The 18971-nt window shown below is 34.3% G+C and overlaps 1 protein-coding gene across 3 annotated transcripts in view; it reads left to right on the forward strand.

The window, feature by feature from the left end:
- Nucleotides 1-18971, forward strand: part of CRPPA (CDP-L-ribitol pyrophosphorylase A) — a 123389-nt gene that overhangs the window by 61315 nt on the left and 43103 nt on the right. For all 3 annotated transcript variants that reach the window (XR_012763756.1, XM_075419227.1, XM_075419228.1), the window contains exons 6-9: nt 68-165; nt 4891-4980; nt 5696-5788; nt 10359-10487. Coding sequence is in view for 2 of the 3 variants with exons in the window: in XM_075419227.1 (XP_075275342.1) it covers nt 68-165; nt 4891-4980; nt 5696-5788; nt 10359-10487 (410 nt within the window). In the remaining variant the exon portion in view is untranslated. The remainder of the gene's footprint in view (nt 1-67; nt 166-4890; nt 4981-5695; nt 5789-10358; nt 10488-18971) is intronic.

Here is an 18971-nt window from a genome sequence, read left to right on the forward strand (position 1 = left end):
GTTTATCAGATTAGTTTTGATTGATTTATCATTGCATGAAATATTAAGGTTTTTCTCTTGATCACAGACAACCTATCACAACAAGTTTGTGTTATTACCAATGTGAAGGAAGATGTTGCACAAGTGGGTTTTCTCCTTCATGAGTCTCTGAAAAGCCAAATAAAAGTAAGTACAACTCTATGGCTGTAAACTGTACAAATAATTTAATGTTTCTGGTTGTCACAACTCATAAGAAATGGTCTAAATAATGTGAATACAGAAACTTGAGACCTGCTGTGTCACTGTAGTATTTATTACAAGGGATTAACACCAGGTGTGGAAGTTACCAAGAAAGAAGCATCTTCTACCCAGTTATGATGTAGAGGGAGATCTTACAGAGCTTCTTAAAATGTATATATTAGATTAGAGGAGAAATTGGATCCAGACAGCGGAGTGGCCATTTTCTTTCGATTTTATGAATTCAGTAAGCCCAAATTGTTATAAGTATGTTACAGAGGAAATGCTTTTGTTACTTTGAAGTCTGAATTAAAGTCTGAAGCAATTAAAGAGTAAGCTGTATTCCTGCAGAGCTGCGAATGCAAAGTCAAATTAATCAGCCTTTTTTGCAGAGAGATAGGGGTACATTTCACTCATAGTGAATGCGCATTGAGCCTTTGCTGTAGGATATTGATAGAACTTTCTACTGGCATTTCTTCATCTTCATTCATCTTTTCCTTTTTCATTATTCCTACTAATGGGACTATCACATATTTTCATTTTCCCAAATGTGATTATCGTTTAGTAATTGGTTAAATCTTGACTGATCTTGAGGTGATTCTTAATTGTATCTTATGTGATGATACCATATCTTTCTATTACCCAGAGAAACAGACGGGGAATAGCTGTTCAAAAATACAGGTTTCCTGATTTGCATAACACTACTTCTGTTAATGGTTTTATTCATGTCTGTTGATCCATATTGTGTGCTTAGTTAATAGTAGGATGATTTTCTGTAGCAAACCGTATTGCTTTTTTATATCTAGAAATGTCATTTGACATTGTACTTGCAGTTTTTGTTTGGAAAGGAATGTATTTAGTATGGAAAATCATGCTTTATATCTTCTAAATGTCTGTATTTATAAGTGTAAAATATTAACAGAGTTGAACAGGAACTTTTCTTGTCTGAATAGCTGTATAATGGAGCAGAAGTATGTTTCCATTTCACTGATACCAGACCCCTTGCTATTTTTCCTGTTTTCTCTCTGTTTAAACTATTCTGCAATTACTAGGAAGACATCATTTACCCATATTAGAAAAAAAGTACTTCTTTATTTGTTGACTTATCTACAGCTGTATGTATGTTTGTGTATCACCACTTTAATCATACCATGAGAAACACTTCCAAGCCAGTAAGAAAAGTCAAAGAATGTGTTATGTTTGAACAACCAACACTGTGACTCCAAACTTAGCAAATCAGACTGGCACGAAAACCAGTTAAAATTTACGTATTTCCAAATTTTCATTACAAAACCAGTTAATTGTTGTGTTGGTCAGGCACCTGAATCTATGGTGCATTTGAATAAAACGTGCGTAAAATGACCGCAGACAAGATAATGAGGGCATAAGATGAAGGGATTCCTACAGATATGGGACTGAGGTTTTTTGATGGCTCTATTGAATCAGTTAATTTAGTTGATGATTTCTAGCATCGTTCTTCTCTTTTTTGATCCAAGTTGCCTTTCCTCGTAATGAAGTTGATGATTGTTAAATTTCTCTTCAACACTTTCAAAACATTCCTGCAAAGCGACACCTGCCAAAGAATTCCATTAAGATCCCTCTCTTGTATTGTTCCTGAAAATATCCTTAGTCATTCATTTTATGAACCCTTAGATTGAAAATCTATAAAAACTGATATTTATGTATTGACTGTCTTGTTTTTAAACAGTAAAATCTCTAAGATTTAATTTTTAGGCTTGCCAGTATACGGAACTTCTAAATTTGAAGCACCTTAGAAAGAATATATGCCCTGGCCAATAATTTCTCAAGTGATGCACAGTAACCTTGTGAGAGAGAAATTTGACTCTGTACAATGTGATAATTATTTTAAGCAAGTTAAGCTTACCACACTGAAAGCTGGGCCTTTTCAAAGGGCTCACTGGAGGGTAATTGATCTAAGTAAGACACTAATTGGGAATCATTCAGTAAAGTACTTATTGTCTGAAATTTTAACAAACTATGGTCAATATTTTAACATTTTAGATAGTTTTGACACGCCAGTTCTTAGTGGCAGCCATATTTACTTTTAAGATATTTGTTAACTTCTAGATGCATCCTTAAAGAAGAATTCAAAAGAAGTCTTGTTAGTGGGATTTCTGAGACTCAGATAACATGATAATGCCAATGGCAGGGGAAAAAAGACCTAAAAATTCAGCAGATGAGATAAAGAAAACAAAAATAGAAGCTTTTCTAAAAAAAACCTAAGGCAACAGTTAATGCTTGCAAATTACTTTAAGAGTAAGTATTTTAATCAATTTTACTGTAAACTGTATAACTAATAAATGAGTGCTTTGCAGAAGATATCTTACTGTGAAAGACATAAGTTGAGTCCTCCTTAAGTTTGTTATTTAGCCCTTCCTTTTGAAGCAAGCAAACCTAAATGGGGCTGAAGGTGTTTTCTTCTGTGATTGGAAATTAGGTTCTCCTGCTTGTTCAGTGACATGGTGCTCCTATCACATGAAATGTAATCAACTGGATGAAGATGTGTGTTATTTTTGTGACTGGATAAATATCCACAGCAGTATATAAAAATATTTCATTGTTTTCAATTAGCAAATGAAGCAGTGTTTCACTAGTAGATATTCACTGATTCATAATCATTGCGTTGTCCGTCTGCTGGATTGGTATTAATTGGGATTTTAAATTCTGATATAATTTAACTAACTTTTACAGATTCCCAATGTCATGGTATTATTGTTTGATTTTATTAAAGTGAATGTTGAATAAAGTTGAAACTTCAGCGTAGGGCATCTGATAAGTAGAAAAACATTAAAGAAAACATTTTTATTCTTCCTATCTTCATGTTCATAAAAAGTTACCATGTCTGCTTCTTTACACTAGCTGAATATCAGTTGCTACAATGACCAGAAGTGATTAAGCAAATCTATATACTTTTTTCTGTTCAGACACTGAAACATAGTGACCAACACCTTTCACCTTTTACTCAGGTGGTATTTTTAGGTAATTTTTGCTCTCTCAAGTAGCTGATAACTTTGATTAACATTAGTTTTAATTTAAAAAATACTTTTGCATAGGATACTAACATACCAAATAGAATAAGAATTAATTCTAGTGAAGTGATGATGTATTGAGGCTTCTAGTTAGGCAGCTGTACTTACTTTTCCAAGAGAGAAGTCTGATTTATTTTTTGCTGGATAATAGGGTTGTAAAACAAAGGGTCAGTGTACTGCTTTATCAAATTGTTCAAGTTAAATCAAAACTCTAATATGCTAAATTGATTTTCAAATGTTCAGGAATAGTTAAGCATCAAGTATTTTAGTATCTCAAGGGAAAAAAAAAAGTAGACCTTCTCCCTGAAGTCATATTCCATTTACCTTCTGGAAAGACTGGCATGCAGTGTGCTGCTGTTCATCCACGTATCTGCAAGGTTGTAAAGGTACAGGGGATTTCTGTATTTACTTCTACAGAAGTTCAAGCAAAGAGAGCCCTGGAGTATTGCATTTCTAAAGTATTTAAAGTAATTATTGCCTTCTGTGTTTGGGGTTTTTTTTTTAAATTCTTTAAAATATTAAATGTCAACTAGTTGGGTCTGTGTTAGCAAATTTTCAGCCCAAAATGTTTCTAAAATGTTCAGTGCATACATATCAACTTTTGGATTTCAAAACACCTTCCTTTGCAAACAAGTTAGCTCCCCAAATATTACAAAAATAAACAAATACAACTTCAGATAACAGCGCAAAGCCTTTTTAAATGTTATATTTGGTACTTCTGTTGGATTAGGGATTAAGTGACATTCTGAGGGAACACAGTACTGTATTGCCTCTGTTGTTTGCTTGCTATAGATGATATGTCTTCCAGGCAGAAATAAAGCTTATTTGAGCAGTGGAACAGTGAGGTTTGCTGGTTTAGTAGAAGCAATGTGATTTATTTGCCTTATTTTCAAGGGTTTTTTTACTGGCTTCAAAGTTTCATCTTCTCTTAGGGAACAAATTCCCCTTCTAGTGTCTGGTTTGTGATTTTACTTAAGGCAATCCTGAAGCTGATAATGTAGTAGAATCTGCTTTTTATTTTAACTAGGATAAGATAATTTCTTAGCTGGTCTTATAGTTAAAATTTGCAAAATAAGTATGCCTGTGATGAAGACAGTATTTTAAAGTATTCATTAAGGAAATTATTTTCAGGAGAAATTCTAAATGAGTCTTGTCATATGCAGAATCCTTGAGTACCTGTACGCCTGGTCTTGCGTACGTATTTCTTATTTTATTTTTAGTTGCATGATGACTATATATGTATTTGAATATTCTAGAGATTTTCTCTGAATTAGAGGTCTAAAATCATTAGATCGTCTTGATCCTTTGTCACTGTTTTCATCTCTAGGAACAGCTGGACATCCTAACCCAGGCAGCAGCACTAGCGTCGGATTTTTTGTTTTTGGAGTGGCTCCCACGAGCAGTACGCTTCAGTAAAAACTTGTAGAAAACTGTGTGGTGTTGGACTCCATGCTTCATTGTTGAGAGACTTAAATTTCACCAATTTTTAATTCTCATAGTAGAAATAATAATTGCCAATTTTAAATCATGTGAATGAACAAACTGCCATAGTGGTGGAAGCTTTAGCAGATAGTTAAAGCTGAAGTCAAGTATGTGACACAGTAGTATTTTTTTTTCTAATCAGGTTGAAGCTGTATCAATATCTCTAAGCAAAAATGATACCCATCTACAAAACATCTTTTCAGGACAGTGCTACAATTTTGTTTGCGTAAATGTAAGTAGTAAGTATGCATGCTTTCAGTTTTGCACTTAAACTTACTAGTAATGGTAAATAATAATTACATATTTGAATAATAAGTTCTTTGTTAGTTCAATCCTCTTGATATATCCATTCCTTTGCTTGGTGCTTCTGATGTACACCAAACTAGACCTTTGAGATACCGGTCTGCTCTTTCTCTCCCTGTTCTGCACTTCTGTCAGTATGTTGTTAAACTAGCCATGAATTCTTGAACAAGAGGGATGCAACTGAAAGTAGATTAAAATTTCCTTTCGTAGATACTGTATTGAAGAGAATTGTCTCAAGAAGAGGTATATCGTGTGTGTAGTCATCTAACTGCATTGCCACCATGGTCTAAATTAGTGTTTTCCATTTTGGACACATGCATGCCATACAAGCTGTGTTTGAGTCCCTGTGTGGGAACAGGAAGGTTTTAGATCAAACATGTCCAAGACCAGTCAGGACCCTTAAGCTTGTTATGTATATATATTTCTTAAGGGTGATATTAATCTCAATTTTTTTCAAACAAACAACTATAACTTTACCAAACAAAAGCGTTACAAATACATTAAAACCAACCAACCAACCAAAACACCCCAAACCCAAAAAACTGATGTATCTTTTTTTTGGTAAATAACAGATCTTTGAATTCCATTTTTAGGAAATAATTGTTTGATGTTTTCAATAATTCTAAACATTTATTTTCATTTAGGATAAAAAGTATGCCATTCAGGAAACCCAGCAGCTAGTGGATATGTTGGAAAAATCGAATATTCCTCTCTTATATCCAGTTGTCCTTATTTCGGTAGGTAACTCCTGTAAGTTATTATAGAAAGCATCTAATGAAATATTTTTAGATGTTAGACTAGGTTTAAACTGCTGCTAGCTCTGAATAGAATTGTAAATTTGAACAGTAAATTGGACTGTAAAGAGCATCATTTGCACTTCAGCAGATGTACTGCGTGCTGTCAGGAAATAAGCCAACACTAAGAAATGACAATTTATATATCATAGAGTCATAGAATGGTTTGGGTTGGAAGAGACCTTAAAGATCTCCTAGTTCCAACCCCCTTGCTGTGGGCAGCGACACCTTCCACTAGACCAGGTTGCTCAAAAACCCATCCAGCCTGGCCTTGAACATTTTCAGGGAGTGTATACATATATTTGTGAAAGACTCATTGTGACTGGCCATATTGAACTGTTAACTCCTGCTTCGCTGTTGTGCTCCATCTCTGCTGGGGATGCTGCAAATGATGTACTCTGCTTGAATGCTCAGTTGAAACAGGATTAAGTGGCTTTATTTTTTTCTGTGCTGTGTGGTTTATTCAAACTTCTAAAATTACTGTTGCGTTTCTGGTCCAAGTATTAAAAACTAACTTTGAAGTACTTTGCAATATAACTTTAATATATACTTTACTTATTGAGATGTTGTGAGACTGAAAAATCTATTCTGGTACCTGGCAAAAGTTTTACAGGGTATTTTTGGTTGAAATTCTCATTATTTGAATATTGCTGCAGTTCATGTGGATGACAGCTGAAGGTGTACATGACTTTTGTTTTATTGAGACTGTTAAAAAGGAGAAAATATGAGTAGATTTGAAAGTCTCTGTGCGGTGTAACCAGATCCAATTAATTCTGTCATTATGTTTTCTGGCTGAATGGGTAGGGGTGAGAAGTATTGGGTGGAATGAGTGTCATTAATGCCATATGTCACAAGGAGTGTGTCTCCAGACTACATTTATTATACTCTCCAGCAATAACACAAGACAATATGTTACTATTTTAAAATATAATTCCATATATGAAGGTCTGTAAAAAGGAATAGATAGTTATTTTACATGGGGCCTGTATAGTCTCTGAAGTGCCTAGTCTAGTGATCTAGAGGTAAAACTGAGCATTTTACTTCTCAATTTTGAGCTTAACCTAGAATTTAAGTGATGAAATTTCATTACTAATCTAACAAACAAATGAAAATAAATGAGAAAAGTTATATCCTTGCATGTTGTATGCTGTTGTCTTGGAGTAAGATTCTGTGATTCTGTGAACATCAATATTTAGCACTTTATTTCCAGACCATCTTTTTTTTCTTGACCCTATTTCTGAGGAAGCTCAGGGTGGAGCTTTAATTTTACTGAATTTTCAAAGAAAGTTTTTCTGCCTTTGATAATGAGAGCAATGACACACCTCCAATTCTGTTGCTCATTTACAAGGCTATTGGATGTGCAGAATGCTCTTTTTCTGGACTGAGAATGTTTTAATCAGTTCTTTATCAAGAATATAAAAAAACATTTCTGTCTGTGTTAAATTTTGGACATATTCAGATAAAGTTGGAATTGTTAATCAACTAGGTAATACTACGGAGTTAAAAGCATGCTTATTTTGTGCCCGATTAATAGTTAACCTCTACTCTGGACTTTGAATTAAGTACTTTTTTAGTGTTATACATGGAATGTGAGAACTTTTTTTTTAATAATTGTAGCTATAAATATTCTAGACTTAATATTTCCTGAGAAACAGGTATGAATGCAAATAATGCTTACACAAGCTCACCACGAAACTCGGGTTTTGCCCGTAAGATACTAGATTTTGAAGTCATTGCAGAATCCAGCACCATTTTTAATGAAAGTGCACTAGCTTGAGCAGCCTGCAGCATGCACAGATCATTTAGGTGGACAGCTTTTAAAATAGCCTCAGGAAAAAATGATACTTTTAATCCCTTTACTGTACTACAGGTCCATCCGTTGTTCCTGACAACTACTTTAAATTTCCCAAAACTAGGCAGTGGGAGAGAAGTCTTATAACTTAGAGGTGGAAGCAGATGCTAACATCTAAACCACAGATGCACATATATTTATTAAAAGTATCTTTAAAAAATGAAGTACCCTTACTATAAAAAGGCATTTTGTGCTACACATTCAAATTTTATGGAATTACCACACTATGTTTTAGAAATACAAGAAGGAAAAAATAGGAGGACTGGAAAGTATGTTTTAAATGACTAAAGAATTAGCTAAACAAATCATTGTCTCATATTAATCACTGGGAACTCTTTAAGTCCTTTAAACTTCCGATCCCTAAAACTCATTACAGATGGTATAGCTGGGGGATAGAGTCTTCCTTCAGCAGTCTTTAATTAAATTCAGTGTTGGGTATCCTCTGCATGAAGGCTTAAGAGTGGGACTCTCTTCAGCTTTATTCTTTGCTATATACCTCATTTAACATAAACCCTAAATGCATTGTTAGTGAAAAGTTGTGTAAGACACTTTGTTTTGATGTAAAAGGGCACATTGATATTTCTCAGGCAAAAGTGACTCAGAACTTTAACCAATATGATAACATAAATACATAGGTTTTAGGTACTCGCTGTACAGGAAACATTATTCTTTTCTACTCTCAGAAGTAAAACTGTTCCTGGTAATGAAGAATTGAAAGGATAAATGAGGAAAGCAGCTAACTGCTTCCATCCTAACCTCGTAATCAGGAACAATCTAATTTAGACTTTTGTGTAATTAGAAAGTTCTTGTCTGTTCTTTGATTTCAGGACGTGTAACTTTTTCATAATAATCTGATAATTAAGAGAATCGGTTTTATTTTTCCTTACGAAGTTCAGCTTCTTTGGCTGTAAAAATGACAGGTGTTATTATTGTGCCAGATTGTCTATTTAACCAGCCTGGGGAGAATTATCCCAGTAAAAGGATGAGCTTGCACTGGACATGATGACTTCTGTCTGTATTCCCTCCTATAAATTGCCACAGATTGCAAAGTCTGTCCTTTATCCTGGTGCCTGACTGGAGCTTTTAGTGGCATCTGTAAGCTTAAGCAGCAGTTGGACTACTGTATCTGGACATAGCAGAAAAGGGAAGATTAATGTCACAGAGAAATAGGAAGCATAGAGGTAAACTTTGTTCAATTATTTGTCTGCGTTGAACCAGTATGTGCTCCAGCTCCGCTATAACCAGAAGAATCATATTCTTAAACTGACTTGAGTAATATGTTTTCATGTTTGTAGATGCAAGTATCTAACTGAATAGATATGGTTTTTATTTTGTTGTTAATTGGGGTTATTAAGAAAGGAATGCTAGTATCTCAGCTGTGTAGTTGCCAGTATTTTCATTTTGGTACAAAAGTAAGTTTGAAGAAAACCTCTTTTTAATGCTGTGGAACAGGATAATGGTAAATAGGTGCTAGGCTGTGCTCTCTCAACAGGTTTTAAAATTTTTATAAATAGCAGTAAATGACCTATACTTACCTTGTTTTGGGTAAAAAAATAATGAAATAACAAGTGTTTGAAAATTAATCTCTCTCTGTGTAGTAGAAGACAATAGCTTTTCTCCTTGTGAATATACACTTTGATTCTAAATAGCTTTTTAAAAAGTGTTGCAAGGAAAAATGAGTAAAAACCTGTTGTCTGGCAGGATAAATTGAACGTAAGGTACAAAGGGAACTTGAAGTAATTTTCCCAAGCAAAGATCTTTGGGGCTACCTCTATATTCCTACATCTCTGTAGTATTTGCAGATAAATTTTATATAGATGGAATCATTCAGCCAGAAAAATAATGTCTGTTCCTTTTAAAAGAAAAGGTATTTCTGCTATTAATAGATGCTTAAAATCTATATGTACAAAGTATCATCCTTAATTTTGATTTCTGCAGTTAACAGAAACTTTATGAAGTAAACTGATTGAACTGTGGGACCACGTAAGTCTAGAGAAAGGGTTCAGAGAGCCCTGAGCTAGTCGATACCTACCTGGAGATCCTAGCTCAAGTCCTGTAAGAGCCACCCTGTTTGTGCAGCATCCCTGCTGGGTGTGAGACCTGCCTTTCCCTGCCCAAGAGCTCATGACAGTCATATCCCTACCTCCTTTTGAAGTAGTTTCCACTTTTTAAACTTGAAGTGTTGTCTTGACGTTAATCCAATTTAGGCATTTAGTATGCTACACTGAAATGATAGTAAATTCAAAATAAATTTTTAAAGAATACAATTACATTTTGAAAACCTTTAAGATGCTTAAGAAAAACATTTGTATTTCTCTAGTATTCTGATAGTAAAAAAAAAATCTGTGAAAGTTAATTAGAGTTTAGAAAACAGCATTGTTTGTTTTCTAATTTAATTAAATGTTTTTAATATGCAGTTAGAACATTGTTTTCTGATGTGTTGTGGCATATTGGTTTCACTGTGCTTTGAAAACAAATAATTTTCCTGTCACTAAATATTGAAGTGGTGGAATTCAATAGTAATAGAAACTAAGAAAAATCTTTGTTAGCCTGTATTTTTGTGTGTGCTTAACACATCAAAATGAGATATTAAAAACTGGCAGTCTAAAATAACACACTTTGAAAAAGTGGATTTTTTTTTTCATATTTATTCCTTCACAGGTGCATTTGGATTTTTCAGAAAATACTTCTTTCAGTATTGGAGTGGAAGATCTAACTAGGATCAAGAAATTTGCAAGGGAAGCAAGAAAGAAAAATATTTTGGTTTATGGTCTCCTTATCCAATATGAGGTATGTAATTCTCTTTCTATGTGCAAACTATCTACTTTTGTCATTTGTATGATTAATGATAGAATCTTCATTTAAAACCAAATCAAAGGGAAATAAATATGACATGAAAAAGATTTGCCAGGAAGATTCTTGCCTATTCTTGTTCAAAATTCAGAAGAGCCTGTAGTTATAAGCAAAAATGTAAGCTGGTTAATTAGAGAGGAATAAATGGTAAACATTTTTTAGGAGCGTGCGAAAGTGGCAGTGCCCTTTTTTTTTTTTTTGCTTTTCTGCTTTGAAACTTGCTTTTTGCAGCATTAAAAAAAGTGAAAAATAGTAAAAGTACATTTGATCAGTGGTTCTGCAGAATTTTACATTCCATCAAAACAGTGTTTGGTATTCAGGTGACAGAAGGGGCGTGGCTTATAGGTGGTGCAACAAACCGTGTCTGTATCTGCAATGGCAGCAGATTGCCTCAGCTGGAGGCAAAACAGGTTAGCGCTCCAGCATCCATTGCACTCACAAAAGCTGTTTAAATTAGACAATTTTTGCCTGGGAAATGTGTTCTACCAACCAGAAAAGTGCCTTGTCTCCAGTGCAGATACAGTTTTTGCAGCTTCTGAACTTGCTTAGTCAACAGTGAAAAAATAAGTAAGTTAAATGGAAATTTTAATAAAGAAGAATAAATGTAATCTCAACTGATTTTTTTAGGTTGAGTTAGGTGTTTGGGTTTATCTATGATTGATTAAACGTAGCTACAGTTATAGGAAGGGGGCCTACAGGAAGAATGGAGAGGGACTTTTTACAAGGGTGTGTAGTGATAGGACAAGGGGGAATGGCTTTAAACTAAAAGAGTGCAGATTTAGATTGGATATTAGGAAGAAATTCTTCACCATGAGGGTGGTGAAGCACTGGAACAGGTTGCCCAGAGAAGTTGTGGATGTCCCCTCTCTGGAAGTGTTCAAGGCCAGGTTGGATGGAGCTCTGAGCAACCTGATCTAGTGGAAGAAGTCCCTGCTCATGGCAGGGGGGTTGGAACAAGATGATCTTTAAGGTCCCTGCCAACCCAAACCGTTCTATGATTCCATGATCTTTTTTCTGGTATACTAAAGACTTGATTTTCCCTCCAAATTCTATTGGCGTTATTAAGAGCTCTGAGTATCAATACCTATCAGTTTATGCTTTTACAGACTTATGATGCCAACAGAATATGAATAATGTTATTATATGACATTAGTTTGTTGTTCATACACCATACAAGGGCCTAGAACTATTTTCAGTCTTCTTTCTGGTACTCTCAAACCCCATTTTTTCCAGGGTGAATTCTGGCTTCCTTTGGTAAAAATCCTTTGAGTAACTGTTGAAACATAGCTCTAAGAGGCACCTTATCATGGTAATGAGTAACATTGCAAATATTGCTTTAGTGCAAGTACAGTTTTTTTCCTTTTAAACTTCATTGGGTGTATAGATAATTTAAATGCAAATAGATAAAATATACATATGTGGATAAAAATAGTTAGTAAAGCTGACTGGAAAAAAGGAAAATCTTCAGTGGATTTTTGTGACCATGGCACCAGAACTTTTTGTCAATAACAGGCATGTATAACAACAATACGAGATCTGAATGGAAATTCTTGATCCTTGGTGGCAAGAGATTTGCAGCAGAATGCTGCCTCCATTTTTTGAAATTAAAGAGCTAGAATGATTATGTAAGATCACTGCAGGCAGAGTCATCATTTCTTAGCATGAAAAAAGTGTTCTATAGAGTAAAACACTTTGCAAAGTAAGCAAACTACTTCCAGCTGTCTTGGTTTAAAATGGCTTTAAAACATGTCCTGCTCACAAAGATGGGGATAGAGACTTGAGTTCCTGCTTGTCAGTGTTTTGGTAGATGTCTAACAGGTATGTTATACAGATCATACGTAGATATGTGATATATGTATCAAGTCTTTTTTTGACTGCAAACCTACAAAGAACATAATTGTTTCTAAGTGAGGACCGATGGAAAGACTTGACGTATGAATCTAGAAGTGACATAACCCAAAGTTTATTGCTGGTCTAGGGGAGAGTGACAGTGGGGCACTGTGAACAAAATCAATATGTTAAGTGAAAAAACATCCTTAACACAGGTGTGTGGATTTTTTTTTAATTGCAAAGCATGATTTCAGAGTCACCAAGGTATTTTACTTTATAGTACAACTCATTAGCTGATGGGTGAGCCCATAGGTGAATTCCATGTTTGAGGATGAGAAGGTGAATTTCATACTGCATGATGGGGGGACCAGAGGTAGTGTAAACACAAAAAGCACCTGATGCTGTGCTGCAGGATACTCAGCTTTTTGACACAACAACTTCTGTCAGTATCTGCTTTCTAGAAGTCCCTGAAAGCTATAGTTTATTTCAGGAAAAGAGTGGTGACAGATTACTTCAGTGTAAGCTTCCCTCTAGCTGACAGGTTATATCATCACTACCAGACACGCACGGTTGATATGCACACTTTTACTATTTCAAAAACAAGGATAAAATGTAAGGGATGAAGAGTTTATTGAGACAGATGACCATGGTAATACTGAGGTGAAATTATTTTACATTTAGAAGGGTTATATGTTTAAGTGGTTGTGATGATACATTGATATAAAAGAATATGGGGGCACTCTTTAAGATTCTGCATTAGAAAAGTAAATTTGCTGAAATAAATATTTTTTGAGATATATAATTGTTTTTTATGTTTTGGAAATGAAAGTGAAATGCTTTTGAAACCTAGGAGTACATTTTTGACAGTACTGGAGGAGATAGGAAGAGATAGAAAAAGTATAAGTCTTCACTTTAATTTCTTAAATGCAGTGTTTATTTGGTATTGAGAAAAAGATGCCAAGCACTTTTATGAATATTTAATACTCAAAGAAGCTAATCAGGAAAATTAAAGGAAAAAGCTTTAGTGTGCTTTATAAATGACCTGCTTTGTACCTTCATTTGCTCAAAATGAGTGCATGTTCACGGCTTGTATGCAGATAGCTATTTCTCTCATAAACATCATGTGTGTGGAATACCAAATTACTGATATTCATACAAAGATTGGATCCACTTCAGAATGGCTTTACTTTGCACCCTGAAAATATTGTTGATTTCGCTTCTGAAAACATTTTTAAAGACAGTTCTTTGCTAAAACAGTTTCGCAATGTTAGAAATGGTTTACATATCCAAAACACAGTGGGGAAAAGAGTATTCAGTAAATTCCAGAGTCTGAGCTTGTGGAGTTAGCTTTTGAGGGTTTTTCAGATGAGTTGAAGGAAATAGCTGATAAGCAAGGTGAATTAAAAATGAGAAAAATCTAGTTTTTATGAAGGATATAACTGGCATATGTTGATGACAATGTTAGTAAAATTCCAACTGTTTTGATTTAATAAGTACTTGACCCTTAAAGTAGCAATGACTAGTGTTATATTTATAATGTATTGGAATAAGATTTTTTTTGTGTAATAATAGTTAATCTAGTACAATGTGTAATGCAGAACGGCCAATTCTGAATATTAGGAGGAAAAGCTATGAAAAGAAGCCAAGTTACACTTAAATAAACAAAGTTTTACTTAAAAGGGAAATATATTAATCTTGAAAGCATTTGTTTATGTCATTCAAACTACAAGGTTTGGGAGGGAACCTCAGCTGCATGTGTTAGTTATTTGTTGATCTGTGTTCTGAGCAATGGAATAATACTGATCTTGGGCCTTGATCCCACAAACACATGCATTATTGTCTTTAAACATATCCTAGGTAGTTAATGGTTTTATACTTAAATGTGACAGTAATGTTTTTTAAAAATACTTTTTTTTCTATTTACTGCTATTCTCCCTTTTAAATTAATAATGTCTTATGACTGAATTACAAAAAATAGTCAACACACATAAAAAGAAAGTATAAACATCATTTCCTAATATGGGACTGCAAATTCAGAAGCTCGTAAAGGTTGCAACTGTAAAATTTTGTTCTAGTAGTTTCAGTAATAACTTTATTACTTTACACAAAGAATAAAAAAGAACAATTATAATCCAAAATAAAGTATGCATGGCATAGTAAGCCACGGAAAGATTTAAAATATGAAAGTGATACAAATATATCTTGGTTATAGAACGATGTTAATTTTAAGTAATCCTACTTTAAAGAAGCACTGACAGAATGTTGGGTCAGAACAGCAAATATTTGCTAAGACTTCTCTGGGGTAAGGTGGCCCCAAATATTTTTGCCTCTGAAACTGCTATTTGATTTAGATAAAGGGACTATTCACTGACAGCCAGAAAAATCACAGTCCATAGACTAAAAAGAGACAAGTGATGAAATAGAATAATTGTTGTGAAGCTGCTTGAAACTAAAAGGAAACTGAAGTATGGATGATTTCTTATGCAAACATACTGGACGTTTATTTTAGTGTTTAACTTTCTGAAGACAAGAGGCCGTCTACAGTGTGCTTGATGTCTCTAGAAATACTTAGAGTGCTTATTTTTTTTTTTTGTCTGGTTTGGTAAACCAAAAAGGTAGACGTTTGTGGTTTCTTTTTCATCAAAGATCCCTTAAAAAGAGTATTACGTGCAGACATTAAGGCAATGGTTCTCAAAACAGGGATCACAACCCCAAATGGGATCATACAAGTGGCAAAGCAGAAGGTGATTGGTAACCAGTAGTGAGACAATGAGCCTGAAGAGCAAATGAAGTGAAATCACAAACTAAAAGCTTGATAACTTCTTGAAAACAAATGAGCCGTGCCCTACATGACCGCTGCACGCTTCTTAATTAATTTAATAATCAGCGTAGAATTGGTCAAATGATTCCAGTCTGATTGGAATGATTGTGATACTGCCTGGAAACCTCTCTCTTTTCAAGATGACACTTTTTTTGTTTCAGTTGTAATGACGTAACAGATTGTAATGAATCTGGAAACCTGTATGTATTCATAGAAGTCCTTAAGGCCAAGTAATTACTGGTTAGTATTTTCAAGAGCCAGAAGCTGAACTTTTAAGTAGCATGATCCTATGGACCATTCACTATTTCATCAAGGAAATTTGGGTAAATGTGTGATGAGCCGGAGTGATCTTGCTTCGACAAAGTGGGAAACCAAATCTAGTTTGAAACTTTCTACATGAATAACCTCATAGAAATCATCGTCTGTAAGCTTATTAAGACAAAGGAGTAGCAAGTCATTCACCAGTAAAACCAGAGACTGATATTTATATAGGCTGGACACTATTTTATCCTTAATTATTACTACTGTCTGCAATAAGTCATGACTGCATATTTTGCAATAGATAGAACTGACATGACAAAAAAGGTTTACAGACACTGATTTCTAAAATAAAACTACAGGTAACTCTTGATGGAATTTTCAGTGAATAGAAGATTCAGAACTGGGGGCTCTGTTAACTTGATACTCAAGAAATCAAACATAAAACTATCCTTTTCCCTTGGGAATGGCTCACACAAAAAAAGTAAGATCATTCATGAAGGACAACATTCTGCATGGACCATATCATCTTTTAATTCCCTCAAGAGACAGTGATAGAATTTATGGAATAAAATGTTTATAGGTGATATTTTACACATATCAATTTTCAGATTTTCAGTAATTTCAGTAATATTTATCTTGTCTTTATCTTTAGAATTTTGCAATTGGGTGGACATCATTTGAAGCAGATTGTTTTACTTTGGTGAAAAAGATTATACTTTCACGGAAAAGAATTGTTGTGCTTCATCAGTATTTTCACACACATGAACGACTGCAGATAACTTTCTGACCCACCTTGATAATTTTGTCTTTGATTTTGTTTTGAAATGTCTAACAGCTCATCACTGATTCATGTATTTTATTGTGTGAATATGTGGAAATCTTAACAGGCTGTGCTAAAAATGGGTATGATCAAAAGCGTTGGTCCATCTGGTTGATTTGATCATCAGAAATTTTGGTTTGTCAGACTTGCTCACATGAAAGCACATTTACAGGAACTTCTGAAAATAGCACAGTTTTAAAATATAGATTTAGTCATGCTGTTTGTAACAACTGGCTGTTAGCCCAACGTATTTCTATAATTTTTACCTGTTAGTATCAAATTGGTTGGAAAATTCTCTTAAGATTCCTGTCAATTAAATATTTATATTACTTAACTATGGAAAATCAGTTCTAAATCTAATGTTTGAAGGACAGAAAGCTGAGTAGTTCCAGAGAAATACTGCTGAGTGTGAATATTTTTTCTGCTATGTAATATACACAGAAGTAATAAACCAGCTAGATGCTTTTTATTTTGAACTGAAATCTGTTTGGCCAAACCAACCTTCTGCATCTGTTTTGCACTATTCAAGGCATGTCAAAAAATTAAAAAAGATCACATCTCTGGAGCATTAGTCAATTAAGAAAGATACTAATTCCAAGTTTACCAAAACATTGGTGAAACTTTGGGCTTTGAGTCAGGAAGGGTCACAAATATTTGAGTGTTAAAGTATTTCATACAAAACCTGGTAATCTCACTTTTGCTTGAAATGCTCTAGTGCGTACTGTTGCGGGAAGAACAGCTGCTTGCCTGTGCTGCTGCTGATTTTAGTAGATATCCTGAAGCTTGATACTGGCTCATATTGATCAACAAATTGTGTTTGTTATTCCTTTTTTCCAGGGTTTTAGTCTGTCTACCTTGAATGAATGCATATGTTCTCTTACATTTGCTTGCTCATTTTCTTCGCTGTTTTTCTCTCTGTTGTTCTCTGCCATGCCCTTCCATGTTTCTCCTTGAGTCTTCCTCCTCTCCTAGCCAAAACAGGTAATAAATTAGTGGGTTTATTGCAACTGTGCAACTTTACTAGACACTCGAAAGAAGCATTTCTACAAACTGACTTCGCAGTGCAGTACCAAATTCCCAGTCTGAGGAAGACAAATTTTTACAAAAATAGTTGGTAACCTTTTGGGTTTTCATTAAATAACCGTAGAGGTTTTTATCAGAGAAAGGTCGGAAAGTTGCTCAATTTGTCTCTGCTATTACAGCTTCTAGGAGTTTAACAAGCTGCACAGAAAATTGAGATTAATGTTTTATGCCTTTTACACACGACCTTTTTAGACTCACTTCAGCTACTGAACTTATAATTGGAGGAATCGGAGTTCTCCCACCACCTTGTCAGCCAAAATGATTAGGCATGTAGACTTATCTTAAAAGTCATGTCTTCGTAAAAAGGTCTTTAAACTTCTTTGCTTTCTGTTCAGCCATTCTGGCAATGTTAGTCAATAAAGGTTGCCAGTTGTTTCTTTTGCGGATATTTTAATTGTATAAAATATATTACTCTAAAATAGCTTAACAGTATGGAGTGCAATTTTGGGGAATGAGTGGATTCAAAAGTTGAAATGCTGAGAGGAAAGGAAAATATGTGATATAAAATATAGCACTTAGAAAAGTGTGGATGTATTAATTATGCTAGATACTTGGATGTGATAGGGAATAAGCATGGAATTGGAAGCTTTTGCAAAAACAAATACTATGAGCGTCATATCTGAGTTTCATCTTCAAATCTGTTAATATGAATTATTCTGACATTTTTTTCCATCTTATGAAAACTTTGGCGTTGACCTGTTATCTCTTAGTGGAAACATAAACATTCAAGATGAAAGGATTTTGACACGAAATTTTGTTTGCAAACAAACTGCTTTTAACTTCTTTTTTCCATTGCTAGCTTTCCTAACAGAAGACTGTGAAGTCCATTGAATCTGTTTATGGACAGTTGCACTTTTGAATTATTAGTGATGCAATTCTTGACTCACAGCAATGCTTCTGCTTTTTTACTGTCTAAAAGCTGGGCATCAAAAATTAGTCTTCTCACCTTGCTTCCATACTATCCCCCAAAGGCGTCATTTAGCAGGTAACCAAAATACTCACCTGTAGTACGGAGTACATCTGTTTTTCCTGGCTTAGCTCTGAATACATAAAACAATAATAAAAATAAGCTTACTAAAATTGTTACATGTGCTGAAGAGGCATTTTGAAAATGTTACCAGCTTGCTGTTGTGTTATTTTCCTAGCAATATTTTGTATTTTGGATGCACTTTTTTAAGCGAAAAATATGGCTGAAATTTTTCAGCTAACTTTTTCCAGTTCCAATGCAAAATTTAGTTTTATAGCTGAAGTATTAAACAACTCTGAAAATAGGAGTTTATAGAGTCGATGCTAGCTTGGCTGATAATAAAGATGTTGATCAGTATTCTACTGTAGAGTCGTCTTCTCTGAAAGGTGTGTTCTTTGTTGCCTTGCAGGTTTTGTGTTTAATCATATGGCAAAGATATGTAACATTTCTGTGGAATTTCGGATTTCTACAGGCAAAGATCAGTAATTTCTGCTCCATTAATTTACTTGTGTCCAATGATAAAGATTATCAGTCATGCTTTGATTTTTTTTTTTTTTTTACTGTGCCATGTAACTTCCCCTTTCAGCCATATAACTTCTTTAGTTTGTAGCACATTTGCATCACTGGATTTGACCAGGA

The sequence above is a fragment of the Opisthocomus hoazin genome, chromosome 4, assembly GCF_030867145.1.
Source record: "Opisthocomus hoazin isolate bOpiHoa1 chromosome 4, bOpiHoa1.hap1, whole genome shotgun sequence".
Lineage (NCBI taxonomy): Eukaryota > Metazoa > Chordata > Aves > Opisthocomiformes > Opisthocomidae > Opisthocomus > Opisthocomus hoazin.